This window comes from Macrobrachium rosenbergii, chromosome 41 (genome assembly GCF_040412425.1).
Source record: "Macrobrachium rosenbergii isolate ZJJX-2024 chromosome 41, ASM4041242v1, whole genome shotgun sequence".
Lineage (NCBI taxonomy): Eukaryota > Metazoa > Arthropoda > Malacostraca > Decapoda > Palaemonidae > Macrobrachium > Macrobrachium rosenbergii.
In genome coordinates this window covers 51,426,227-51,451,488 of record NC_089781.1, presented here as the reverse complement: position 1 = coordinate 51,451,488, position 25,262 = coordinate 51,426,227, and the positions used below count along the sequence as shown (strand labels likewise).

Below are 25,262 nucleotides of genomic sequence, written 5' to 3'. Positions count from 1 at the left end.
CCTTCGGGTTCCCCTTTTCCAGCCCTGGGGCTGAGAGATAATCCGGGCCATAATTTATAGGTGAATGACAATAAATTCCAGCATAACACAATAAATACCTCACTTTATTACCCTTGGTTTTTCTACCAACATCATTTACTCTTTTAGTTATTTGTTTACCTTTCTCTTTTAATGAATCGTGAGTCATAGACTGCTGCCCTTGTGATTTTAAATGCCCCCTTCATAAAATCCGAGACGTGTTCCGCCTTTCGTATGCGGTCACATTTTCATTCGTAACATCCTGTTAATTTTTCCTTTTGTTATTTTTTTTCCCTTCCTTCTAAGAACTCTGTTTTGTACCAGACCCCTCGTCTTTTGTCTGCTCATCCCGTCATAACATTGAGCGAGTATCTATTTACAGCCCGTACTTGAGTTATGGGCAGTGGACGCATAAAATTAGCGTGGTTTAAAGTTAGCGAATTAAAACTCGCGAATATTCTCACTCGCCTACAACTGTCAGAGTCCCCAGAGTAAGGGTCAGCCATCAGCTGTCGAGTTGGCGAATTATGTATCGTCATTACAATATCACGTAAAGGGGATGTCATTTACAAAAATAAACGCTGTTTTATCATTTACACAGCCTCTTCAAGGCATACTGTACTGACTGCATGCCTTGTTGATTTAGAATTAAGGAACTTTATATGTAAATTAATTCTTAAATTTTGTCTCCTGCCTCAAAATTATCGTCCTCATAATCTTAAAGTAACGTATAACGTAAATTTGAAGAAATTAATGGGCCATGTTAAAGTAGTTTAGTATTAATGTGTTGGAAGTATTTTCCATTTTGCGTGGGGATAGAGTAAAGTAAAAGCTTTTCCATTTCTTGTTGGGAGAAGAGTAAAGTAAACCAGCTGTGTCGACTTCTTGGATATCAACATACAAGCCCAAATGAAGGCTTGTATGTTATCTTCCGTGGGGAGCTATTATAATCTACCAGAAGTCGTGCACAGCGTGCCCCCCCCCGCCCACCTAATTCACCCTTTGTTTATTGAGAACTGCATGGCCGATCGTATTTGACCTAGAAATCAGAGCACGGTTATCAACATTCCGATCTGCCCTTTTTTACCTGGAACAGATATTGAGATGACACAGATAAAAAGGGCAAGGAGAAAAACTGGATGCCACTCTCCCAGCCCAACTAAGCTTCTTAAACGGCATTTCTAAAGGCAAATTAAGCTGCCTGAATTGTCTTACCTCTGCAGGAAACCTGGGAAGAGGCGACCGAATCGCTGAACACCTGGCCAGTGACGAATCGTTTCCACACGACTCCTACCCCTGGCCGCATGCCTTAAAAGGAGGCTAGAAGCAGTTAAGCAGTTAGTACCGTGAGTAGGAGCCATGCAGTAGCAGTCGTAAGGGGACAGCCATATACACGGGCGAGCGGTACCTTTGCTGAGAGACCATTCATTTCCCCCATCCGACTCCAGTCATCCTCGAGGGATGGCGTGCATCGTCGATGATCGCCCCTCGTCCTTCTTCTTCGGAGACCCGCTTTCCCTAAGGTAAAGTGCAAGTGAAGACTTTTCAGTCACGACAGTTTGCCCTTTAGAAAGCTTGGAGTACCAGCATTTCACTTCTGTCCTTGTGCCAGTTTATCCAGTGCCATTTCCAATGTCCTGTGTTCGAGTGTAAAGTGGTCATTCATTCCTCGAGTCTTTGGCACCCTCAGTGCAACTCTAGTCATATTCAGTGTTATATAGTTCCTTTACTGGCGTGTAATGTGTAAATCTCTCTTGCAGAGGGACCCATTCGCAGTGGACTCATCTTGGACTGTGCCTTGCCTTTATTCAAGACTCCAGTAGAAGGATCTTCATTCGTTGCAAGCCCTTTATCAATTTACTTATCCATTTTCCCTTCAAATGCTTCCTTTTGTAAATATAATTCTTTAACTTATCCCAAGTGTTTACGTAACATTTCCTTATGAAGTAGAGCCTTCAGCTCCTAAATTCTCCTCTTTTTTCTTATTTTTTTTACAATTTCCCTTTATGCAAGTCAGAACTCCAAGGCCAATTAAATCAAGTTTCTGTTGCCAGTAATGTAAAATACCATAAACCCATATGAAATATATATATATATATATATATATATATATATATATATATATATATATATATATATATATATATATATATATACATATACATATATATCAATACAGCACAACGGAACGCGTGCTTAAGAATATTACTAAGTCCACGTCGGAAGGTGAGTGAAAACCGGGACTTTGAACAAGTACTTTCGTAGTTTATTCTACATTTTCAAGTTCACACTGAATACAAAAGAAGTTGACAGAGGTTTATATACAAAAACAGAAGATGGGGGCGGGGTTACAGTTTATTAATCTGGGCAGCATGTTCTTTAAACAAAAAAGACAGGGACAAAGGATCAAGGGATAATCCAGGGTGGAGATTCACATTCCTGGTGGAAGTAGCTTCGATGAAGACAGTTTCTAGGAGATTTCTTTTTCGATGGTCGTTGACCTTGTAGATGGCCGTTGACTTATCCCAGTTCATCCCATGGCCTGTCTTAAGCCAATGATCCACAATGCCATTATTCGATAAGCCTCTTGAAATGGCATATTTGTGTTGGGAGCTTCTTACTTTTAATCCTTTTGATGTTTGACCAATATAAATCTTATTATATTCTTTACAAGGAATACTGTATACAATATTGTTTGAATTCGGTGGGCTATTCTCAGTTAGCTTATTTCTCAAAATATTATTATATTTAAATACTAACTTAATATCAATAGTTTTTAAAATGGGCACTGCAGGAATGAAATTAGGATGAAATGGTAAACAGAGAACATTCTTAAGTTCGTTGTTAAGACTGGTTGGCTTTTAATATGACTTTTTTGCTTTATTTTTACAAAGTTCTAAAAAATATGGAGGGTAACATAATGAAACTCCTATTTTATCAATAATTTTAAACACGGTCAACATGGCAGAGGTGGGTGGATATCGTCTCCAAATGCAAAACACCTGAGTTCGATGGGTGAGTTGATGGGAGCCGATATCCACTTATACCTCTCTTGTGGCCGATTGGGTTAATGCGTCCCTGTAGTCCTGAGTTCCTGTCCTTCATTGGTTCGAGCCCACGAGACGGCGTACTTATTATCAACTAAAAAATTCCCTTTGGTAACATATATGAAAATATATTATTTCCGAGGTAGAGCGAATTGGATATTAAAAAGGACGTTTGTAGCTTTCTGATTATATATATATATATATATATATATATATATATATATATATATATATATATATATATATATATATATATATATATATATATATATATATATATATATATATATATATATATATATATATATATATATATGTATATTATATATATATTTTTTGCATATATATATATATATATATATATATATATATATATATGTACATGTATATTTATATATATCATATGTATATATAATATATATAATATAATATATATATGTATATATATACATATAATTATAAATAAATATATATATACAGCATATATTGCTATGAATGTCCGAGGGATACTTACATGATTCTGGGCGGCAACGGATGAACATAGGGAGTTCCTTTTATTACACATCTGACTCAGTATTAGGACAATTCGTAGACAAACAAGGGAAAATTTGTAGCTTAGAACCTTTTTCATGTGAGGGAAATTATGTAAACTCAAGGGTTCTCTTAACTAATTATATTTACATAACAAACATAGATCAGAAGAATGACGAATTACTGGGCAGGTAACAATAAGGGCCTGCTAAATGAATTAATCCTACACCGAATAAATATTCTACGCCAATGATGTCTTCATAACAGGAAACATCGTAGTGGGGGTAGAAGAGGGACTGCACATGGATAGAGCCGAGGGATTCCACAGTCGAGGCCCATCTGCAATATATGCAAGACAGTTACTTGCGAGAATAATAAAATGCTCATAGGGAACTGAGGAATGCACAGATGGTGCCAAATAACTCACTTCATCACTAATGCACAATTATGTTAACACTGAATGCTCCAACACAAATTACTGAAGGTGATCGCACAATGGAAAATAAATGAAAAATCAGACAGAGAAATAACAGGTATAGTGACTGACTAAGAAACCTTATTCTGGTACATTATCTTCATCAAGCTGATGGTGTCCTCATTCGATAGGGCGCTGGTGATGGAGGAGGGCATTAAAATGCCACTACAAAGGTATACTGGTTTGAACCTCAGGGTTGAACGCTTGGAAAGTTCAAGGGTCAGGCAAGGTTAAGGACATTTGTCCTCAGTGGTGTTCAGCATGAGTCTCTCTTATGATTTCTGTCGCATCGTCTATAAATAACCTTCGGAGATTATGCATCACATCCAACATATGTGGCGCAAAGGTCAATCTTTGCCAAGTTTTCTATATAGACCGCATGGAGGGTTTAGGATAGAGTGGGGTGCCAACTTTCTCTTTTTGGCCCCTCCCTTGCCCATTGTCTGGCGCTGTCGAGGAAGGCATCTTCGAAGGTCACCTGGAACAAGGCCTCGGGCAGTCATTTTGAACGGAGGGAGAGAGAAGGGTTAGGCTTAACCATTTCGGGGAATGAAGGAGAGTTTATGAAGGGGCGAGTGGAAACCCACAGTTCTCGTAATTAAAACAATTGAAATTAATTTCATTTCTTTCTCAGCTACAATACAGATGTAAAAATGGGTGAGGTGGTTTGGAGAGAGGTTCCATTCGTTGCACCTCCCCAACCAAGTTAGCATTCACACCCTAGATCAGGTGAGAATGATTACCAGCAAGCAAACTCACTTAAAGACTTTACTTTACTTCTCTCTCATTTCCCTTTGGTTCCTTATAATTTAACTTAAACTTCTGCATAGCAATTAATTTCAAGAGGCAAAACAGCACTGACATTTACGTTAGCTCAGAATAAATACTTGCTGCTAGAAATGATGCATTCTTATAATTAAATTCCTATTATGTTAAGGCAACATTAATCAGAATATTTTTCACAATGTAATGGTATAGTTGAAACAATGAATTAATACTTGGTTAACTCTAGAGATAATTACGAATTTTGCACACATGCAGTTAGTCTGCCTTGAAGAGGCATTACAGTAAGGTAAACATGGGCTCGGTTAGGTGTTTCCACGTTACTTGAGCAGCAGCTCACTGCCATTCGGGCACTATAAACACAAGGTCACAAGCCTGAGACTCGAGATTTATTACAGAGATTCACAAAGCGAATAGGTGACAGATTCAGAGTAATCAATGATTGTTAATAAAAGATGATGATTAAATATGCCGAAGTTACATTCCTTAGCCTATGGAAAACAGGAGGGTTCATCCTTAGCCCAGGAGGGCTGCAAGGCACGACTCAGTTGGCACTCATATAAAAATAACTAATGGCGATGGCATATCGTATTTGAAATGTATCATGCTGTGGTAGGCATGAAAGGGAAGTCATGGGACTTATACAGTTGGCATATCTGTCTAGGAAGTGATTTCGTTACATAAGAACTAACTGCAGCATTCTTCTTCACATAGCTAAATCACTTTCCATGAACAGTTGTTCATCTATTCTCCATTTTGCTTCTCATTGGATTTTAAACTTCGTTTGACATCTGTTTCTGTTCTCTCGCAATTTTTGCATATCTCTACACTCTCGAAATACCTTTCTTCCCTTATCCAATATTTTAGGTATTAAGACGATGTCATTATTCCTCTTCATAGAACTAGTTTTTGCCTTTTTCATTTTAGGAACATTCCCTTATCCATCATGATATCCACTACTCTCGTGACAGTAGTTTATGTGTTGGCCAACGTAGCCTATCTTGCCGTCCTCACACCATCGGAAATGCTCTCCTCCAACGCTGTTGCTATGGTAAGTCTGGATAAGTCAAGCATAATACTGTTCAGATCCATCCTCATTATTTTGTTTTATTCCAATACCCAGACTGCTAATATCATTTGCAAAGTAGCTCTACATCGTTACAATTTCCCAGGTATGTTAACCTTTGACACAAAGAATTTGGGAGAAAAAATTATAAATTATACCTATTAATCAAAATTGTTCTAATGTCGTGTGGTCATGATATAAGGGACACATTTGCGTTGTGTTGTTTCAAGCAATTTTCCTGTCAGGTTCAAGTCCTTAACTGGATGTTGGATAAAACATTTTTTATTTTTCATCATTCTAACAGGAACAAAGACAAACTGTTAAAGCCTCAGAACTACTGGAATACTTGAGAAACATTACTGTCATGTAGGACTAACGGATATTGTTTCTTTACACAGACTTTTGCCAGCCAGTTGCTAGGAGTCATGGCGTGGATAATGCCAGTTTTTGTTATGTGCTCTACTTTTGGATCCATGAATGGCATTGTGTACACTCAGTCCCGTCTGATTTTTGTAGGAGCTCGTCGGGGACAGTTTCCGGAAGCATATTCCTTGATCCATGCAAATTACTTCACTCCTGTGCCGGCAATAGTTTTGAATGTAAGTAGTCTATTGCTTTGCTCCATGTAATAAAGAACTTCGTCCCTCTAAGACTTCTGATTCATATTTGGTAGATATTTGAAATTACAGTTACTGTGTTATCAATCACCTTAATTTGCATTCCTATAACTATCATATTCTCTCTCTCTCTCTCTCTCTCTCTCTCTCTCTCTCTCTCTCTCTCTCTCTCTCTCTCTCTCTCTCTCTCTCTCTCTCTCCTTAGATACTTGTATACTTCCTCCTGGTGATATGTGAATCTCAGGTTCAGAAGCGATGCATTCACTCATTGTTATACATATGCCACATGAAAATACATAGCTCCAGAGATAACAGAATGGATACATATAATTGCTGGCACAGAGCTTAATGCCAAAGGAGGGTGCAGCAAATTCTACAAGCAATTTTATGTCACAATGTGATTAAGGCATTTATCCTGGTGCTTGAAGGCGTTATACCAGCAAGAACTCCACTATATCAGGTAATGAATCACTAATATTGGTTTCAGTCAAAGGAAAGAGTTTGTTTAGAAATCAAATGGCTGATACTAACAATAACCTCCTCCTTGGGGATTTGAGCTGTCAGCCACAGAAATGGCTGGTCAATTCTTTATCCACTTAATCACAAACATAAAAGGCAGCAAACCTGATAAGCAACTGAATATGCTTGGAATGACAGTGGGTACCACTGGTTTAACCCTACCCTGCCCCACCCGCAGGGAGTGAACACAATTACTCCTCTTCTCTCTTGGGCCTGGGAGGATAAACAATATCACCTGGAAATATATGGTGAGACTAACTACTTCTTTGGGAGCTTGAACCACCACCAACCGCTGAAAGGGCAGAAGACACTTCTTTTCACAGAAGTAATCAAAGAAGAGGATCCCTGCCCATGCTTAGAATCATAATGGGATGCCCCTGACAGTAGTTTCACACCCTCCCCACTCTGCTGGCAGTAGTGGACATATTTAACCACCTTCCTCAATGGATCTATGGCCATGTGCGTATAACTGTTGCACCAGTTTTCCAGCAATATTGGCCGGTGTTTATCTGCCCTGTTCTGGTTGGTAATGCTGTCTACTTGTAATTCAAAGTATCTTAGAAGTAAGTTCAAACTGCATAAGGGCTGAAACTTTTTCTCTCATTTAATTGCCAGTTATATTAACATGAAATGTTGATTGACAAAGTCTGCAGTATTGTGAGAGAGTAATCTATGAAAGTGTCCCTGAGGTCAATAATAAATAGACACACACATTGCACTGACTTCCAAGTAGGAGGTAAGAGATTTCACCTGTAGTGGGGCCGGAAATGTTGTGTGCTTGCAACCTTAAATTAAGCATCTTGGGTGTAAGTTCAGATTACTTATTCTCCTATTTGAATTAAGGTTAAGGGATATCTAATTTTGCAATAGAAGGTAACAGGTTAATTGAAGAATTAGAGATTGTCAGGAACATGTACTTAGGTTATACTCTGAAAATAGAAAGGATAAGTAGGTTCTTCCAACAATTTCTGTAAACCACCAATATTTGCTTTGTCGTTATTTCCAGAAGCACCAGCACATTGTTCCAAGAATGTGTGGTCTCGAATCCAGTAATTTGCTGGACAAGGTAACTTGTACTTGAAGAGAGTTGTGATGTGAAGATTTCCATAGAGTCCTTAGGAATCAAGGTAGAAAGCAGGATGAAAATGCTGTAGCAGGTTTGAATGTTGAAGTAAGAGTTGAGTAGTGTTGTTGCAGCTTGTAAGCCAAAGCAAGGATTCTGTTGTTTTCCTTGATTTTACTATGGCTCGTCTTGAAATTCACATTGCAACAAGGACACAATGGTATTACAGAATATTGGAAGAACAAACTGAAAGGAAAGGATTAATAAGTACCTAACTACAAACTTTTAAAGTAATTTGTATTTTTCCTAGCATACAAACCCAAAGTCATTACGTAGGGATATTGCTTGCAAACACGAGCTGGAATGGCCGTTAACTTTCAAACAAGGTACTGTACTTAGTTACCAACGGTATAAGGGAGGCCCTGTCCACCCGTCAGTCTGCACTCCACTTTGCCTTTCAGCCCAGGTATCAGAATGAGGGGCGGCTGAGGTGGGTCATGAATGTAAAGACCTTCAGGTTTGCATGTTAGGAAAAATACAAATTACTTTTAAAATTTGCAGTTTGCTCCTACACAAATACAAACCTCTGGTCTTTACATAGGAGACTCACCCTTTGGTGGGTGGATTCTGAGTAAATCTCTAAACCAACTGGTAGTTCTGCTCACCTGGGCCTCTCTTCCTGGTCTCGAAGAGGTGAGGAAGGATTCCCGTGCCTCTGACCTTTTGAACATATGGAATGTTCAACCGCCAGACTTCTGGGCCTTTTGAATTCATGAGTTTGTGTCATTATTTCAAAAAGGACTTGGATGAACCCATAGTGTCGGAGACAATAAAAGGCTTATACAACCAACAGGTTTGTTTTATTGTCAGCCCCTCTCTCCCCTTTCTAGAGATGGGGAAGGACTTGCACCTAACATTCTACTCTAAATTATAAATAGGGTCCTCCAGGGGCGGACTGACCATCGGGCATATGGGCAGTGCCCGAGGGCCCAGACCGGCAGGGGGCCCAAGCCACCCATGGCTTTTTAATCGCATACCTTTGACGTTGTTACTGTCATCGGTGTTCGCTACATCTATGCCAGATTTCCACTGATAACTGATCAGAGTCTTTTTTTATCACAATACTTTTTTTTAAGGAGGAGAGGGAAAAGGGAGAAAAAAAGGATGCATATATTTTTAGTTATGGCATATATTATGTATACATGTGTGTGTGCTGTGTGTGTGTGTGTGTAGCCTCTCTCTCTCTCTCTCTCTCTATCTCTCTTCTCTCTCTCTCCCTAGAGATATAGAAAAAGAAATTCAGTAGATAAAAGGCTACACACACACACATGTATACATAATATATACTATTATATTAAAATACATTATATATATATATATAGTATGGATATAGAAATATATATATATATATATATATATATATATATATATTTAAAGTATGCAAGACACAATTATATATATATATATATATATATATATATATATATATATTAACTTTATCACATACACAATTGTTCTGTGCATTAGTAGAATTACTAAAATGTCGGACCTCATTCAAACTGGATGGTATTTAATGGAGTTTTATTCAAAGAGTTACAAGCTTTCTTGGACAAAAGTCCACATTATCAAAAGATCCGGAACAATGAAAACGCATAGTCCAGCTGTATTTATATCTGTGTGCTGGGTAAAAGAATCCCAAATCGCCTAGCTCTTCTGTGTGACCTATCTCTTGATTGGTCTTTCTCTGATCCCTGGTTCCAGATGTCCGTTTTCCGTGCGTTCTCTTGCGTTTTTTCTTCGTTTCCTTGCTACTGTGGATATATGGATTTTTCTAGATATGCTGTCTTCAAGAGAAGCCGTTTTGAGGTGTTCCTGTCATCGTGTTGTTGGGTATTATATTCTCTACAACCAGTCTAGATGTTTTGTTGGTGTTCTGTACATAAAACTCATATTTTCTTTCTATTCTGTGATCATTTTTCCCAACAGTGTTTGGCAATGAAAAGTTCTGATATAATGCCTTATTATATATATATATATATATATATATATATATATATATATGTGTATATATATATATATATATATATATACACATATATATATATATATATGTATACACATATATATATATATATATATATATATATATATATATATATATATATATATATATATATATATATATACATATATATATATATATATATATATATATATATATATATATATATATATATTTATATATATATATATATATATATATTATATATATCCTTATATAAATATTTGTTAACATTAAGTATCACACAATATACATGTGAACGATCTTTTTCAAAACTTAAGATTATTAAATCAAGACTAAAGTCAACTCTTACACAAAGTCATCTAGAATCATTGATTCTCATTTCAGTTGAAAGGAAATAGTTTGCAAGCTAAAAAATGGCAAGGAAAGTACCATAAACAAGTTTGCAAATACTTCTAGTGAGCTTTAAACATCTTGTCAAAATAGTTCAGTATGTAAACTTTTATTTGAAATTGATCATCTGCATTCTGCACAATGTATTCTATAAGATGCAAGACATTATTTTTTCATTTGAATCATATACTGGTAACAGATGTATCTATTATTTTCATGTATAAATAAAACGTAGCATAATTGCTTAGCTTGGTTTAAATCTACATTTAATATAGATTGCATAGACATTTAGCTTTTGAATCAAATGTCAGATGAAGATTCCACATTTCTGTATGGGGGGGAAACAGTGGTGTAGCTAAGGAGGGGGACGGGAGGGGGCTGTTTGAAATCAACCCCAGGACCCCAAATGCATTGAAAGAAGTCTCAGAAAGGGTCAAAATGCACCTGCAAAAGCAGGAGGTAAAGCTTTAGAGGGGGCCCTCCAGGAGGCCCAGGGGCCCAGACCAGAGTCCGCCTGGGGTCAAATATATAGACCTCACCTGCATGGCCTGCCAGCCCCTGGATGGGGCTCACCACCTGCCTCTTTGCCCTATGGAAAGATGGTGTTACACCAGGTTTAAGGGGCCAGTGAGTGGCTTTATTCTCTTTTAACCTCCCTTTCCATAGGGCCTCTCTTTGCCCTAGAAAGGACTGTCAGTCCAGGAGAGAGTGTTGTTGGTGGCCTCAGTTATCTCTTTTCACCTGCATGGCCTGCCAGTCCAGTATGTGATGGTGGCTGACACCACCTTTTCACCTCTTTGGGCAAAGAGGCAGGTGGTGAGCCATCACATCAGGGAGGCCATGCAGGTGAGTCTAGAGGAAAAGGAGGTTAATTTAGCCATCTCACCAATGCCCACACACTCTCCTTACGCTACTGTGCATTTTGACACCACTTTCAATGGTCCTGGATATTACCTGTCCCCCTAGGCCTAAGGTGTACAGTGTAGGCCAGGTGGCCAGGTACACAACTTGTTGAGCAGCCACCGCAGGACCCAAGGAAAATGTGGGCAAGGGCCTATGGGCAACATCTCAAGGTAGAAGGACGTGAATGTGGTTTGTTGAGATCACACTCCCACCCTTAATACCTGTGGGACCAACAGATTCTTCTGGAATGCGAGGGATGGACCAACACTCCTAACCTTGTGAGCTCTTGCTTGGAGCGTACTGCCATTCACCTGATCAGACGTAGAGTACGCCCACTTGATTGTCTCACGAAGCCAAAAGGAAATCATGTTCCTGGACACCTCTTTCTTGGTCGAGCCAGTACTAATGAAGAGTCGTCGACATTCAAGCCTGAGATGTTGAGTCCTTTTAACCCTTATTGGACGGGCATGATCGTGTGAGGAACAATAATAGTTTTTCAACGAACACCAGGCTAACTCTTACGAGTATTAATATTGCACACTATACGGTTTGGATGAATTTAGCATGAAAAATGTCCATATGACTTCACTGGGCCATGAATGACTTATGGCAACAGTAGTAGCTTAGTACAGGGAGAGGTAGATCAGTGTGCCTTGAGATTTCATGGGGGGATGTACTGCCTCTCTGTAGTTCCAGGATGTTTTTTATTTATTTGCTCATAAATATACCCAGGGATTGCTGTTGGTTTTAGTTCTTAGCTTTTATGATAGTAGTTCAGCTATAACTTTAATTTTGCAAAGTAAAGTGCAAACAAATATTAGAAAAAACATGTATATATCACAAAAAGTTACTGCATCTCCCCATCTCAGTAAATCTCGTAAATATTTTACAATAAATACTCAGAATTTGTTACTGATTTTAATTCTTATCTGTTATGATATTGTGTGAGCTGTAATTATAATTTTACAAAATAAAATAAAATAAAATATCAGAAAAAACATGTATAACTGTAAAATTAGCAAATTTTTATGGGTTTCTTGGAAAAGAGGCCCTTCACAGGGTTGTAAATAGTCATTTTCAACCTCCCGTGGAAGGTACAGAAAATTTTTTTGGATTTTTTTCTTGCGCATGTGCAATTTGCATATCTTCCTCTTTCCATTGATGTGTTTTTTCTTAAATTGGCCAACCTTAAAGTTTGCCCAATCTTGGGGTGTGCTTAATATACAGTATGTTTAGCCCATCCTGTAGGGGTAAAGGTAGTACCACAGCACCCTAACAAAGTCATCTAGGGAGGAGATCGAAAAGGACTCGAATCTGGTGTCATGGACCTACAGATTCTGAGTCTTCGCTACAGATTCCGGGACAAACTCGAGCGCGACAGATCCCCATCCCCTTGAGTGCTTAACACTGAAGGAAAGTCCGTGTAACTTGCCAACTCTCTTCATCAATGCCAGGGCAAACGAGAACACAGTCTTGAGGATCAAATCCCTGTCTGATGACTCTCATAAAGGCTCGTAGGCTGCACGAGTCAGGCTCCATAAAACAAGAGTCACATCCCACTCAGGTGGCCTGAGTTCGCTGGGAGGGCAAGACTGTTCAAAGCTTCTCAATTGCATAGAGATCACCCACGAGGAAGAGAGATCGATGCCTTTCAACCAAAGGACTTGGGCTAGGGCAGCCCTGTAGCCCTTAATAGCTGAGACAGAGAGAAGTTTCTCTAGCAAAGAAAGACGAGAAAGTCCTCTACCTGCTGAAGAGTAGCTCCAACTGGAAAGATAGCCCATCTACAACACCAACCACGGAAGACAGCCACTTCCCCTGGTACACAGCCGCAGAGGATTTACGAAGGTATCCAGACATCTCTTGCTGTGTAGCAAGAAAAACTTCTCGCTCACAAGAGACACTGAATAGTCTCCAGGCATGAAGAGACAGTCCATCCACAGCCTGGTGATACCTCTCTATGTGCTGCTGGCACAGCAGGTTGTCCCAAGGGGGAATCTCTCTTGGCACCTCAGAAAGTAGAGCTAGCACATCCAGATACCATTCAGCATGTGGCCACTTGGGAGCCACCAGAGTCACTGTTAGATTCGGGGTGATCATGGCCCTGTTGATCAACCGAAGAATCAGACAAAACAGAGCAAAGGCATAGGCCTCTAGATTGTCCCATGGGTGCTGGAAGGCATCTTCTAATACTGCCTACAGTACAATCGAGCAAAACACCAGGAGCTTCCTGTTGTGCCAGGTTGCAAAGAGGTCTATCGATGGTGGACCCCAAAGATTGAACAATCTTTCTGCAATGACTGGGTGTAGGGACCCCTCTGTCCCTATCACCTGACTCTAGCAACTGAGCTTGTCTGCCACCAAATTCCGGTTCCCCAGATTGTACCTAGCTGACAGCTCTACCAAGTGTGCTACCATATACTCACGCACCTGCACTGCCAACATGTGGAGCTGAAGGGAAACCAGTCCCCCCTTGCTTGTTGATGTATGCCACTACTGTGGTATTATCATTCATCAGTACCACGGAGTGCCCCATCACTCGATCCCAAAACTCTTGTAGGGCTAAAAATGCCACCTTGAGCTCCAGAATATTGAATTGGAGGTGTCTGTCATCCCAGGTGTGCACCCCGTCCCTCAGTTGATGCATCCAAAAACAGAAGTATCTCGGGAGGGGGAGTGCCTAATGGTACTCCTATTAAAAGGTTCCTGTCATCTAGCCACCAAGCTGTCTTTTCTTACTTCCTCCGAGAGAGGAATCAAGAACAGGAAGTCCTTGCCGGAGACCAAAACTCCTTCATTCTCCACTGAAGGGAAGGAAAGTGAAGCTGCCCATGAGGGACCAGCTTCTCCAGGGACAACAGACGACCGAGAATGACTTGCCACTGCCGAGCTGGTTGTTCCTGTTGAGACAGGAACAACTGCGCTGCCTCTCTGAACTTGCTGATACATGAATTTGAAGGGTAGAGTTTTGTTGCTGCTTTATCTATCAGCATAACCAGATAAAGTATTGATCAGGACTCCCAGGTCGTGACAAAATTCAAGAAGTCGGTCTCTGTCCTGGAGCAACTGCGACTGAGAGCTCACCAGAACTACCCAGTCATCGAGATACCTCAGAATATGTATCCTGTGTGAATGGGCCCAAGCTGACACAAGGGTGAACACTTGGGAGTGATTGAGAGCCCAAAACAAAGTGCCCTGAACTGAAACACCGTCTCCCCAAGGGTAAACTGGAGGTACTTGCAAGAGGACTGGTGGATGAGTATTTGAAAATACACATGCTTCAGGTCCACCGAAAGCACTGAACGCACTGTTTCCATCTTGAACCAAGTCTGGCAAATGAACTGGTTCAGGGAAGAAAGGATCTATGACCGTCTCCAACCATCCATCGTCTTCTCTACAAGAAAAAGACGGCTGTAAAACCCAGAGACCAGTCTTTCACAACTTCTACAGTCCCTTTCTTCAGCATCTCCTTCACCTCTTTCCACAGGGTGAGATCCTTTAGCAAGCTGGGAACGTATGTCTGGAAGTGGACCAGGTTGTTGGTGAGAGATGGTGGGAACTTGAAGGGTAGTAGATATCCTATCCGTAGGACATCAACTGCCCAGGCTTCTACTCCATATCGCTGCCATGTTGCCATGTTGGGCAAAGGGCTGAAAGGGGCACTGTTGCGCACCCTTCCTAGTAGGGGCAGAAGAATACTGGGTATTCTTGTGGGTTGCCTTGGAAGCCTGGGACTTCTGACCCGAAGGTCAGGCTGCTGTGACACGTGAAGACCAGTAGGTTTTGGCCACCTCCTGGTAAACTAGCAGGTCATTATTCTTAGATCATAGCCTGTCCACTGCAGCATCCACTTCTTCTCTACGGAAGAGAGAATCAGAATCCAGTACAGGTCTGTTCCTAGGTACCAACACTGACTCGGAACTGAACCGACAAACGTGGTGATCTGAGTCAAAACAGCATCTCTCCTATTGACCACCAGGTTTGCCCACAGGTTAGCTATCTGGGCTAGGTACTAGATGGTTCTGCCTTCAGACAACATCACCCTCCTGAATGTGGCTTCCTCCTCGGAATTACGAGAACCCAAAGAGGAAAAAGTGACCTTGGCCACTGTAAGGGGCCAAAGCTCCATCCAGGAGGGTGTGTGGAATGCTGCCATGACAGTCGATTCCAGTGCCTCTGCCTCCTGCTGCGAAAGGGAAACTCCCTCTGCAAACAGGTGGTAGCGAGACCTGGACACAGGCAAACTAAGTCCGGGTCAACCTGCTTAGTCGGCAAGGGCTTCTCCGAGGTCACATAGTATCTCCTCTGGTGAGTGAGAGGCTGAGGAAGTGTCTTGCATGAGTGGCTACACCTGAGCGAATTGTCTTGCCCCAGACAAAGAGAATTCACCTGGTCCAAGACCCCTTCAGGAAGTCCCGACCATGGCAAGCCCAACGAGGCTTTGGGTTCCTTTTGGGATCCCCAAAAACTCTGAGACTGAAGGACGGTCCACGGGGGGAGCCATAGTCTCTTCTTCAAGATCGTTGTACTGCCATATGAAATGGATGATCTCTGAATGACTCCTCTGCAAATCGGGGTGTCTGAGTCCTGGGTATAGGGCCCTCAAGCCCTTTCAGGTCACGATCTTCCCAGTCTACTCCCTCACCAGAGCCTCCTGGTGATCTCTCTACCACTCAAGCATAGGACCAGTCTGGTCCGAGAACTGTACCCAGAGCATATGCTTCTGTGGTTAGTCTGGAATGGAAGCAAGAACATTCCCATTCATGAACTCTAGACCTGTCCAGCTCCCAGCTCCCAGAAAACCTCAAGGAGGTGGAGGGGGCAGGTGAGAGATGCCTAGCACCCCACTTCACGGACTTGGTGGAGGCCAAAGCACTGTTAGGTGAGGAAGGACTCGGGTGGTTGTCAACCCGTGGTGACAACAGCTGCACGGGTCAGGGAGAGCTGATCCATTCATGCGATTGTGGCTGGGGGCTGTCACAAAGATATACTTCAGTCTTCTTAGAGGCCGGGAGGGAACCTCATCTTGCCTTTCCCAGGTGAGCAGACTGGTAGGCCAGCGTCACAGTTCCAGGACCCCGGCACTGTTCCTGAACGGGAATGGGCAGGGGGTGAGTGAGCGCCTGCACTCTTTGCACTCACTCACTCACTGGGCCAGGCCCAGATCCGTAGACCGGTGACCCTTACTGGCCCAGGAAGGTGAATTCCCAGGACAGGTACCAGTACACCAGGGGTCCTTGGAACACTGGGCAGTGGTTGCTCCCATGTCAGTAGACAGATTGGGAGTTGTAGCACTGGTAGTACTGCAAGCGTGAGATCCTGTAGCCTTTTCCATGGAAGAAAGCTGGCCATCAGAAACCCTACGGGACTTCTTACAGCTGGGAGAGGCAGTCCTCTTCTTCCTCCGCTTGCTAGCTTTGGTAGAAGAAAGGGAGGAGGTGGAAGCAAAGACAAAGACAAAGACGACAATGATGACCTTCAATTCCTCTTCTTCAACTTCTTCCGATCACTGTGGGCCTTGGACAACAGGGCAAGAAGAAGGACGTCACCAAGCAAAGACTGTCAAGGAATCACTTGAGGGCGCACTACCAGAGGCATGACAGAGGGAACCATTGCCAAAGTAGTGGCTCTCAAACAAGAAGACATTGTGACCGTAGACATAGTCACGGTCACTGTAGCAGCAGTCACAGGTAGGGTCTTGGAGGCCCTCAAGTGGGATATCAAACCCTCCACCCTCAGCTTCCCCGGGAGGCCTAGGGAAGGCCATAACTTCCTGAGCCCCTCAGTCTCTGCAACACCTGAAACAAAAGTTGGATTAAGGGAGGCACTCTCACTTTGTCCCGAAATAACTCCCCCTCTGAGTGAACGGAGACCGCCAGAGAGGAGACGTACCGGGCAACCACCCCCACCCCACACCAACTCTCTACTGACAAAGACGTAGGAAACAGCAAAAGGAGTAGCAACAGCAGGAGGAAGTTTGGCCGAGGACAAGAAGGATCTAGAGAGAATCCTCAGTGTCACTGGTGGAGTATTGCACTCCGATGACACCGGGGAAATTTTCTTCTCTCTCTTCTTTTCCACCCAAACTGCACCCACTGTTTGGAAGGCCAGACATGACACTCACTACATGGGCTTGATTGGTTGCAGTTATGCTTCTTGCAAAACATACATAGAGTTATTATAATTATTATTAAAACAGTTTAACCAGACCACTAAGCTGGCCCGAAGAATCTGGATTAAATGCCAGTTCTAGACTAGAGGCCTAGCACTGGGACCAAATAGATCATTTGGTATGGTGATGAATGAATGAAAATGAAATTAAAAACTGCACAAAGGCATAAACTCTCATTCTGGAAGACACTCACACAATAAATACATTTTTACTCATGTTTTCATATATACTTGTAAAGTCACCACATCGGCGCCAGGTTAGTGTTTCGCGGCGCCATTAATTAAGTCTCCGCTGAGCTTGTTTTCTTTGGTGACTTCCCATTTTCTTCTAAGCTCAATTAGTCACGCCTAAAACGTGCCAGGTCACGCATTTTAATCATTTTTACTTTATGGTATTTATACAAATGTCACACATTGTGTATCACATGTTTCTTCATTCACAGGCATCAAGACTGTATCCATATTGTGCTCTGTATGTTTTGTATTGTAATTCGTACTCGTTCACTGCATATTATTGTTTATTGTTTCAACCTCAGGTCACAGTCAATTCCATTGTCTCTCGCGGCCCGGCGTCAGTCGGCCGCAATATAAGCCGCCTGGATCTGTAATAAATCAGCAGTAACTTTTACCTGCTCGTTTCTTTGACACCTTACAGTGGTGACCCTGGAGTATCCCGGAGCCATTAGCGACTCACACGGCGACTTAGTCTTGGCTCCAGGATTTCTCCAAAAACGCCTTAGCGGCCTAAACACGGCACTGTAACCAGCGTTTGAGCGTGCTGACTCGCCGGCGCACCCCACCAGCGTCACTAGCGGAACCACACGGCGCGACGAAAGTGCGTATCTGACGCGAGTACCCCACTCCAGTAAGGGGTCAAAGGAGCGAGCATGGACGCGATATCCCCCTCCTTCATGCAGTTAAACGCGGACCCGCGGACTCGGAGGTTTACCTACCTCCCATCACACCCGCGCCTGCCCCGCATCGAGGCCCGCCCGCAACCCACACCAGCGCCCCAAACACACGACGGCCGGGCAACACAATCGCTGGGCCGCCCTCACCCTAAAGCTGCCGCCGTTTGCGCAGAGGAACCCATCGATGTGGCTGCGCAGGGTGGAGAGCCACTTCAGAATCGCGGACCTGACGGACAAAATCTTACAGGCCGACACACGGTGCTCAACGCCCTTCCGGAGGACGTGTACAGAAAACTCATCTCGCGAGTACCAAACACACACCCTCACATACAGCACCACAAAAAGTTCCTCCGAAGCTTGCTCCCCTGCCCATCGCCAGCGGGCCGCCCGTGCTATCGACCTTGCCATAAACCCACGCCACGACCTCAATTCAAGAGACGCTTGGGGCATGGTCGAGATCTCCTGTCACTACCAGACTTGGGTGGCACAAAGAAGCGCAGGAGATAAGCTTCACACGGGAAATCTACCTTCGCCAACTCTCCCGGAGGTACGCAACCAGATCGCCACCCCTACACCATGCCTGTCGAGGACCTCAGAGACGGCGCAACACCTCACAGACTCCGTCAAGGCTTCACAGCGGCTAAAACCGCCACACAGCCGGTCAGCTCCCGTCCAGCCTGAAGAGGACGTGAGAGCAGCCCGTCAACGCCATCGCCAACAGACGCCCACCGAACCACAGCAGATGGAGGTCCCGGGCTTCTGTCGCTACACAAGTGGTTCGGAAAGGACGCCTGAAACTGCCTGCCGCCCTGCTCGTTCGCCCGTTCAAAACGGGGTGGCGGCGGCCAGCAGGACAGGCCGCCATGGCAGCCGAAGAACCCAGGGCCTCAAAACAGTAGGTTTTTACGTCCGCGACACCGCCTCCGCAGGATGATGCTGGTCGACACAGGGGCCTTTAAATCGGTCTTCCCAGCATCCAGAGAGGACCGCAACCAGACACCAGACCCGGCCGCTTTCCTGACGGCCGCCAACAGAACCCCCATCCTCCTCCTACGGCACCAGGCTCCTGTCGATCTCCATCCTGGGCCAGAGTTGCTCCTGGGACTTCATCGTCATGGACGTAGGAACCCCACCCTGGGGGCCGATTTTCTGGCGCACTTTGGCCTGCTAGTCGACGTGGGGCGCAAGCGCCTCGATACCGACTCCTGCCGGTCTCTCCGTTAACGGCGGGACCCAGACCCACCATCAGCGCCGTCGCTGACCAGTATGCACACCTACTGTCGGAGTTCCCTGAGATATTTAGCCTGAGCTTCCAAGTCCCCGGGGCCCCAGCCAAGCACGGCATATACCACCATATAGTGACTAAAGGGCCCCCGACACATGGAAGTTCCGCAGGCTTCCCCCTCAGTGCCTTCAGGAGGCGAAAAAGCATTCGCGGAAATGGAACAGATGGGCATCTGCAGGAAAGCCTCTCAGTCCATGGGCCTCCCCTCCACATGGTGCAGAAACCGGACGGCTCCTGGAGACCCTGCGGCGACTACAGGCGGCTCAACATTGCAACAGAGCCCGACCACTACCCTCTACCCAACATGCAAGACCTCACGGCCTCCTTTCACGGGGCCAAAATATTCACTAAATTGACCTTCTTAAATCTTATTTTCCAGGTACCTGTTGCGCCAGAGGACATACCAAAGACAGCCATCATCACGCCCTTCGGGTCCTATGTGTTCGCCTTCTCCACCTTCGGGGCTGAGGAACGCCACCCTTCCAGCGGCTCATGGACAGCATCCTGGGGACCTAAAATTTGCGTCTGCTACGCCGATCATTCTCATATTTTCCAGGTCTCACAGCGAACACCAGAGACACATCAAAGCAGTCCTCCAGCGCCTCAAGAAAACGGCCTCGTCGTCCGTTTCGACAAGTGTACCTTCGGCGTCCAGAAAGCAGAATTCCTGGGTCACGAGGTGTCTCCGACAGGCGCCCGCCTCTTACATCGAAAGTAGGCAGCCAGAGCTGTTCCCGACACCCACCTCCATCAAGGCCGTCCAGGGTTCCTTGGGATGGTAACTTTACAGGCGGTTCATCCCGGGATCGCGACACCACGGCCCCTGACGGCAGTCCTAAAAGGCCAACCAAGTCCGTCTTGGGGACCCAGCCAGCAGCAGGCCTTTTCCCGGACGAAGGCCGCCCTCACCAAGGCAACCGCCTTGGCACACCAGATCCTGCCCCCTCCAGCTGACGACAGACGCCAGTAACGTTGTCGGCCTGCGGTGCTGTTCTGAGCAAATCATCAACGGCGCCCCAGCCCATCGCCTTCTTCAGCAAGAAGTTCAATCCCGCAGAGACCCGCTGCAGCACCTTCGACAGGGAATCTGCTGCGATGTACCGCGCGCCAGTTCGGCACTTCAAGTTCCTCCTGGAGGGGACGCCCCTTCACAATCTTCACAGACCACCAGCCACTGGTTCACGCCTTCACGAAGCAGGGGACGCATGGTCTTCCAGACAGCAGCGCCACCTCTCAGCCATAGCCGAATTTACCTGTTCCGTCAGGTACCTCCCGCAAGAAAAATCCGTAGCAGACGCCCTCTCCAGAGTCGAGTTGAACGCAGTGCAGCTTGGTGTAGATTACCAGGACCTTGCCAGAGAACAGGCCGCTGACCCAGAAACCCCAGCATACCGCACCGCCATCACATCCCTCCAAGTGGCGGACGTGACCCTCGCCCCTGGAGGCTCCAGCCTGCTCTGTGACATCAGCACAGGCCAGCCCCGCCCTTTGGTTCCAGCCTCACGCCGCCGCCAGGTATTCGACATCATCCACGGCCTCTCACACACCCTCCGGCAGGGACCACGCCAAACTGCTTTCAAAAGTTCGTCTGGCACGGGGTGCAAAAGGACGCCACAGCCTGGGCAAAACAGTGCCTGCAGTGCCAGACCAGTAAGGTGGGTTGTCACACGCAGTCGGGGTAGGCGAGTTCACAACCAGGGCGCCGCTGGCCACATCCACATCGACGTCGTCGGGCCCTTCCCCCATCAGGCAGATCCAGATACCTCCCTGGACGGTGGTAGACCGTTCGACGAGGTGGCCCGGAAGCCACACCCATGCAAGAAGCCACCGCCAGCGGCGTGCGCCGAGGCCCTGCTCTCCAGTTGGGTTAGCCGCCCGGCCCCGGACCATCACAACCGACAGGCCCCGCTTTCCTCTCTCGAGTGTGGTCTGCCCTGGCTCAACTGCTGGAACCACGCACCACACCACCACAGCGTAAACCCAGCGCCAACGGCCTGGTCGAACGTTCCACAGGTCCCAAAGTCATCCTCATGGCCCGCTGCACCGCTGAGACTGGAAACATCAGCTGCCGTGGGTCCTCCTCGGGTGAGGACCGCCCCCAGAGCCGACGGCACCCCATCCGCAGCTGAACAAACCTATGGGGAGCCCCTCGTGGTGCCGGGAGAGCTCATGACGGATGAACGCCACTCCCCATCACTGCAGAGGCCCGCGACGTGGCCGGCAAGTTCGCCCGCCCGCAGGCGCCATACATCGACAAAGCAACCACCTTCATGCCGCCACAGCTGTCATCCGCCACCCACGCCTTCGTCAGAGTCGACGCCGTCCGTCCACCACTAACTAAGCCCTACAGGGGGACCCTTCCGTGCTGGAACGAACAGCAAGGCGTTCCAGCTGGCACTCCCAGGCAGGGAACGACTGGGTTTCCATAGACCGGTTAAAGCCCGCCTTCCTGTCGGAGAGTCCCGCAGCGACGCAGCACCCTTCCGCCCAAACCGCACTCCAGCACGCCCCTCACCCCGCAGGCGCGCCGCCCCAGGAAGGGACCGCCCAACCAGCAGCCTCACAGGCGGAGGCCCCTCCGTTATCTTCAAGGAGCCGTGGCACCTTTCAGCGTCCCAGCAGATAGGATTAGTCAGACGCGTCCCCTCGTCTTGGGAGGAGATTTGTAAAGTCACCACATCGGCGCCAGGATAGTGTTTCGGCGGCGCATTAATTAAGTCTCCGCTGAGCTTGTTTTCTTTGTGACTTCCCATTTTCTTCAAGCTCAATTAGTCACGCTAAAAACGTGCCAGGTCACGCATTTTAATCATTTTTACTTTATGCGTATTTATACAAATGTCACACATTGTGTATCACATGTTTCTTCATTCACAGGCATCAAGACTGTATCCATATTGTAGCTCTGTATGTTTTGTATTGTAATTTGTACTCGTTCACTGCATATTATTGTTTATTGTTTCGACCTCAGGTCACAGTCAATTCCATTGTCTCTCACGGCCCGGCGTCAGTCGGCCGCAATATAAACTGCCTGGATCTGTAATAAAGTAGCAGTAACTTTACCTGCTCGTTTCTTTGACACCTTACATACTCACTAAAAAGCTGTATTAAAATTCAGGGTAAGTTATGTAACATTTTGAAATTTAGTTGTCTTAAAATTTATTAGACCCCCTAAGGGTTTTTGGATTTTTATTATTTACTTTTTATATTTTATTAATTAAATCACAGTTCCTCATGAACTGTGATTTAATTAGAATCACTGAAAATGTAGAAGATTCTGACAAAATTTCCATCATTGATCTACTTCCAAAATGTGATAATCACTGCAGGTTATATTCTGGGCATTCACGCAATACATGCTTGACTGTTATCAACACTTTGCACTTCTTGGGCATTCGGGAGGAAGGCCATGTGGACTGTTCATTAAGTATCCATGTGTCAAATGAGTATGGCCTATTCAAGACACATCGGTTTGCTTGTGTGTGTCGCGTGTTTTCTGATATGATGAACTCCATTTTCCAACATTGATTTTATCTGTTTTAATTTATTATTTTCAGGTTCTTCATTCAATATATTTTGCCATTTACTTACAATGATTGATTTTATATATCCTAAATAGTCACTAATAGGGATGTTTACATTAGATCTTGTCATGTGGACTGCTTCTTTAGCTGCTTTATCAACCTCTTCATTTCCATTAATCCCTACAGGGGCAGGGATCCAACATATTTCAATATTTTTCCATTATTATACAATTTATGGAGTGAAAACTTAATTTGTTGTACAATATTATTTTTTGGATTGTAACTTTGAATGGCTTTTATAGCGCTTCTAAATCACAAAATTATTAAATGAGGCTTCTTTAATTACTTTTATGGCTGATGCTATCCCACATAACTCAGCTGTAAATACTGAGGCATTATCAGGTAGAGAGAATTGATATGTTTTGTCTTGGGATACTGCAGCATATCCCACTCCATATTGAGACTTAGATCCGTCTGTATATATTGCATAATGTGGACCTTTTCGGATTGTAAGTTCTACTGTATGTTGTCTATGGTGTTCTGGGGTATATGAGTAACTTTTTTATAAATATTTTAAGTGTGTGCAAATTTTCATTTTATTCATATTCCAAGGAGGTAATCTTACCATTGAAGGTAGCTGTATATTTAAATCCAGTGACTCGAACAATCTTCTAGATCTGACTGGGAAAGGTGGTAAAAGATTGTTAATAAATACATCTCTTAATTCAAATAATTTTTTGGTTGGAGAATCACTCTTTATTGTTACAAACTCTCTATGGAAGGAGAGAGAGAGAGAGAGAGAGAGAGAGAGAGAGAGAGAGAGAGAGAGAGAGAGAGAAGTAGTTAACCACATTCAACTTGTAAAGATGACTTTGGTCTTCATTATGAACTGGGTCTAAAATTTTCAGAGTTACATCTGATGCTGAGCCATATAATATATTTCGCTTCCATAATCAATGGTAGACAGCACTGTTGCCTTATACAGTACAGTAAGGGTATGTCTGTCAGCTCCCCAAGTAGGGTTCGATAGGTTTTTAATTAGATTTAATGCTCTTTTACATTTTGATTTCGTGTATGTTATGTGGGCTTTCCAGTTCAAGTGAGCATCAAATACTAATCCCAAAAATTTTGCTGTTTGGCCAATTGGTATGGAATGATTTCCGATTTTTAAATCTATTTCTTCACCTTTTTTTCCACCTTTTATTTATATAAAACATCGCTGCTTGAGTCTTTTGTATGGATAATATAAAGCCTACAGATAAGGCCCATTCATCTATTTTTATTATAGTTTTATTAATGATTTACTCTGAATGCTTTATGCGAGATGCTGAATAACATATGGCAAAATCATCCATATACAAGTCACTTTTAATTCCAATAGGTAGATTATTACTGATGTCATTTGTTGCTAAAGTAAACAGTGTGCCACTAAGGACGCTTCCTTGTGAAACACCATTTTTAAGTGGAATGTATTTGACAATACATCATCAATTCTCACTTTGAAAAGTGCATTTTGTCGAAAAAGTTTTGAATAAATCCAAAATGTCCACGGATGATGTTTTTATGTAACATTTTAAATATTGCATATCTCCATGTGTCAAAAAAGACAGCTATAGTAATTTGTTTTCATTCAAATCCTCTTCGTATGTGGTCCTCTAAGTTAGCTAGAGAATCCAATGTAGACCTGCCACATTATGACCCGAACTGAGTGGAAGTCAAAAAATTTTATTTTCTCGAATGTGCCATGTTAATGGGGTGTTTACCATTTTCTCTAGGAAATGCATAAACAACTTGTTAAAGAAATTGGTCTGTAATTGTTTACATTACTGGGATCCCATCCAGGTTTGAGGATAGGAAAAATGATAGCTTTATACCATTCATCAGGAAATAAATTTCGAAGACATAAGTGACTATAAAACTCTAATAAGTATGACTT

At 44.0% G+C, this 25,262-nt stretch overlaps 1 protein-coding gene across 3 annotated transcripts in view; it reads left to right on the top strand.

Moving 5' to 3' along the window:
• LOC136826861 (Y+L amino acid transporter 2-like) overlaps positions 1-25,262 on the top strand; it is a 334,102-nt gene that overhangs the window by 194,980 nt on the left and 113,860 nt on the right. For all 3 annotated transcript variants that reach the window (XM_067084355.1, XM_067084354.1, XM_067084357.1), the window contains exons 6-7: positions 5,782-5,905; positions 6,319-6,519. In XM_067084355.1, coding sequence (XP_066940456.1) covers positions 5,782-5,905; positions 6,319-6,519 — 325 coding nt within the window. The remainder of the gene's footprint in view (positions 1-5,781; positions 5,906-6,318; positions 6,520-25,262) is intronic.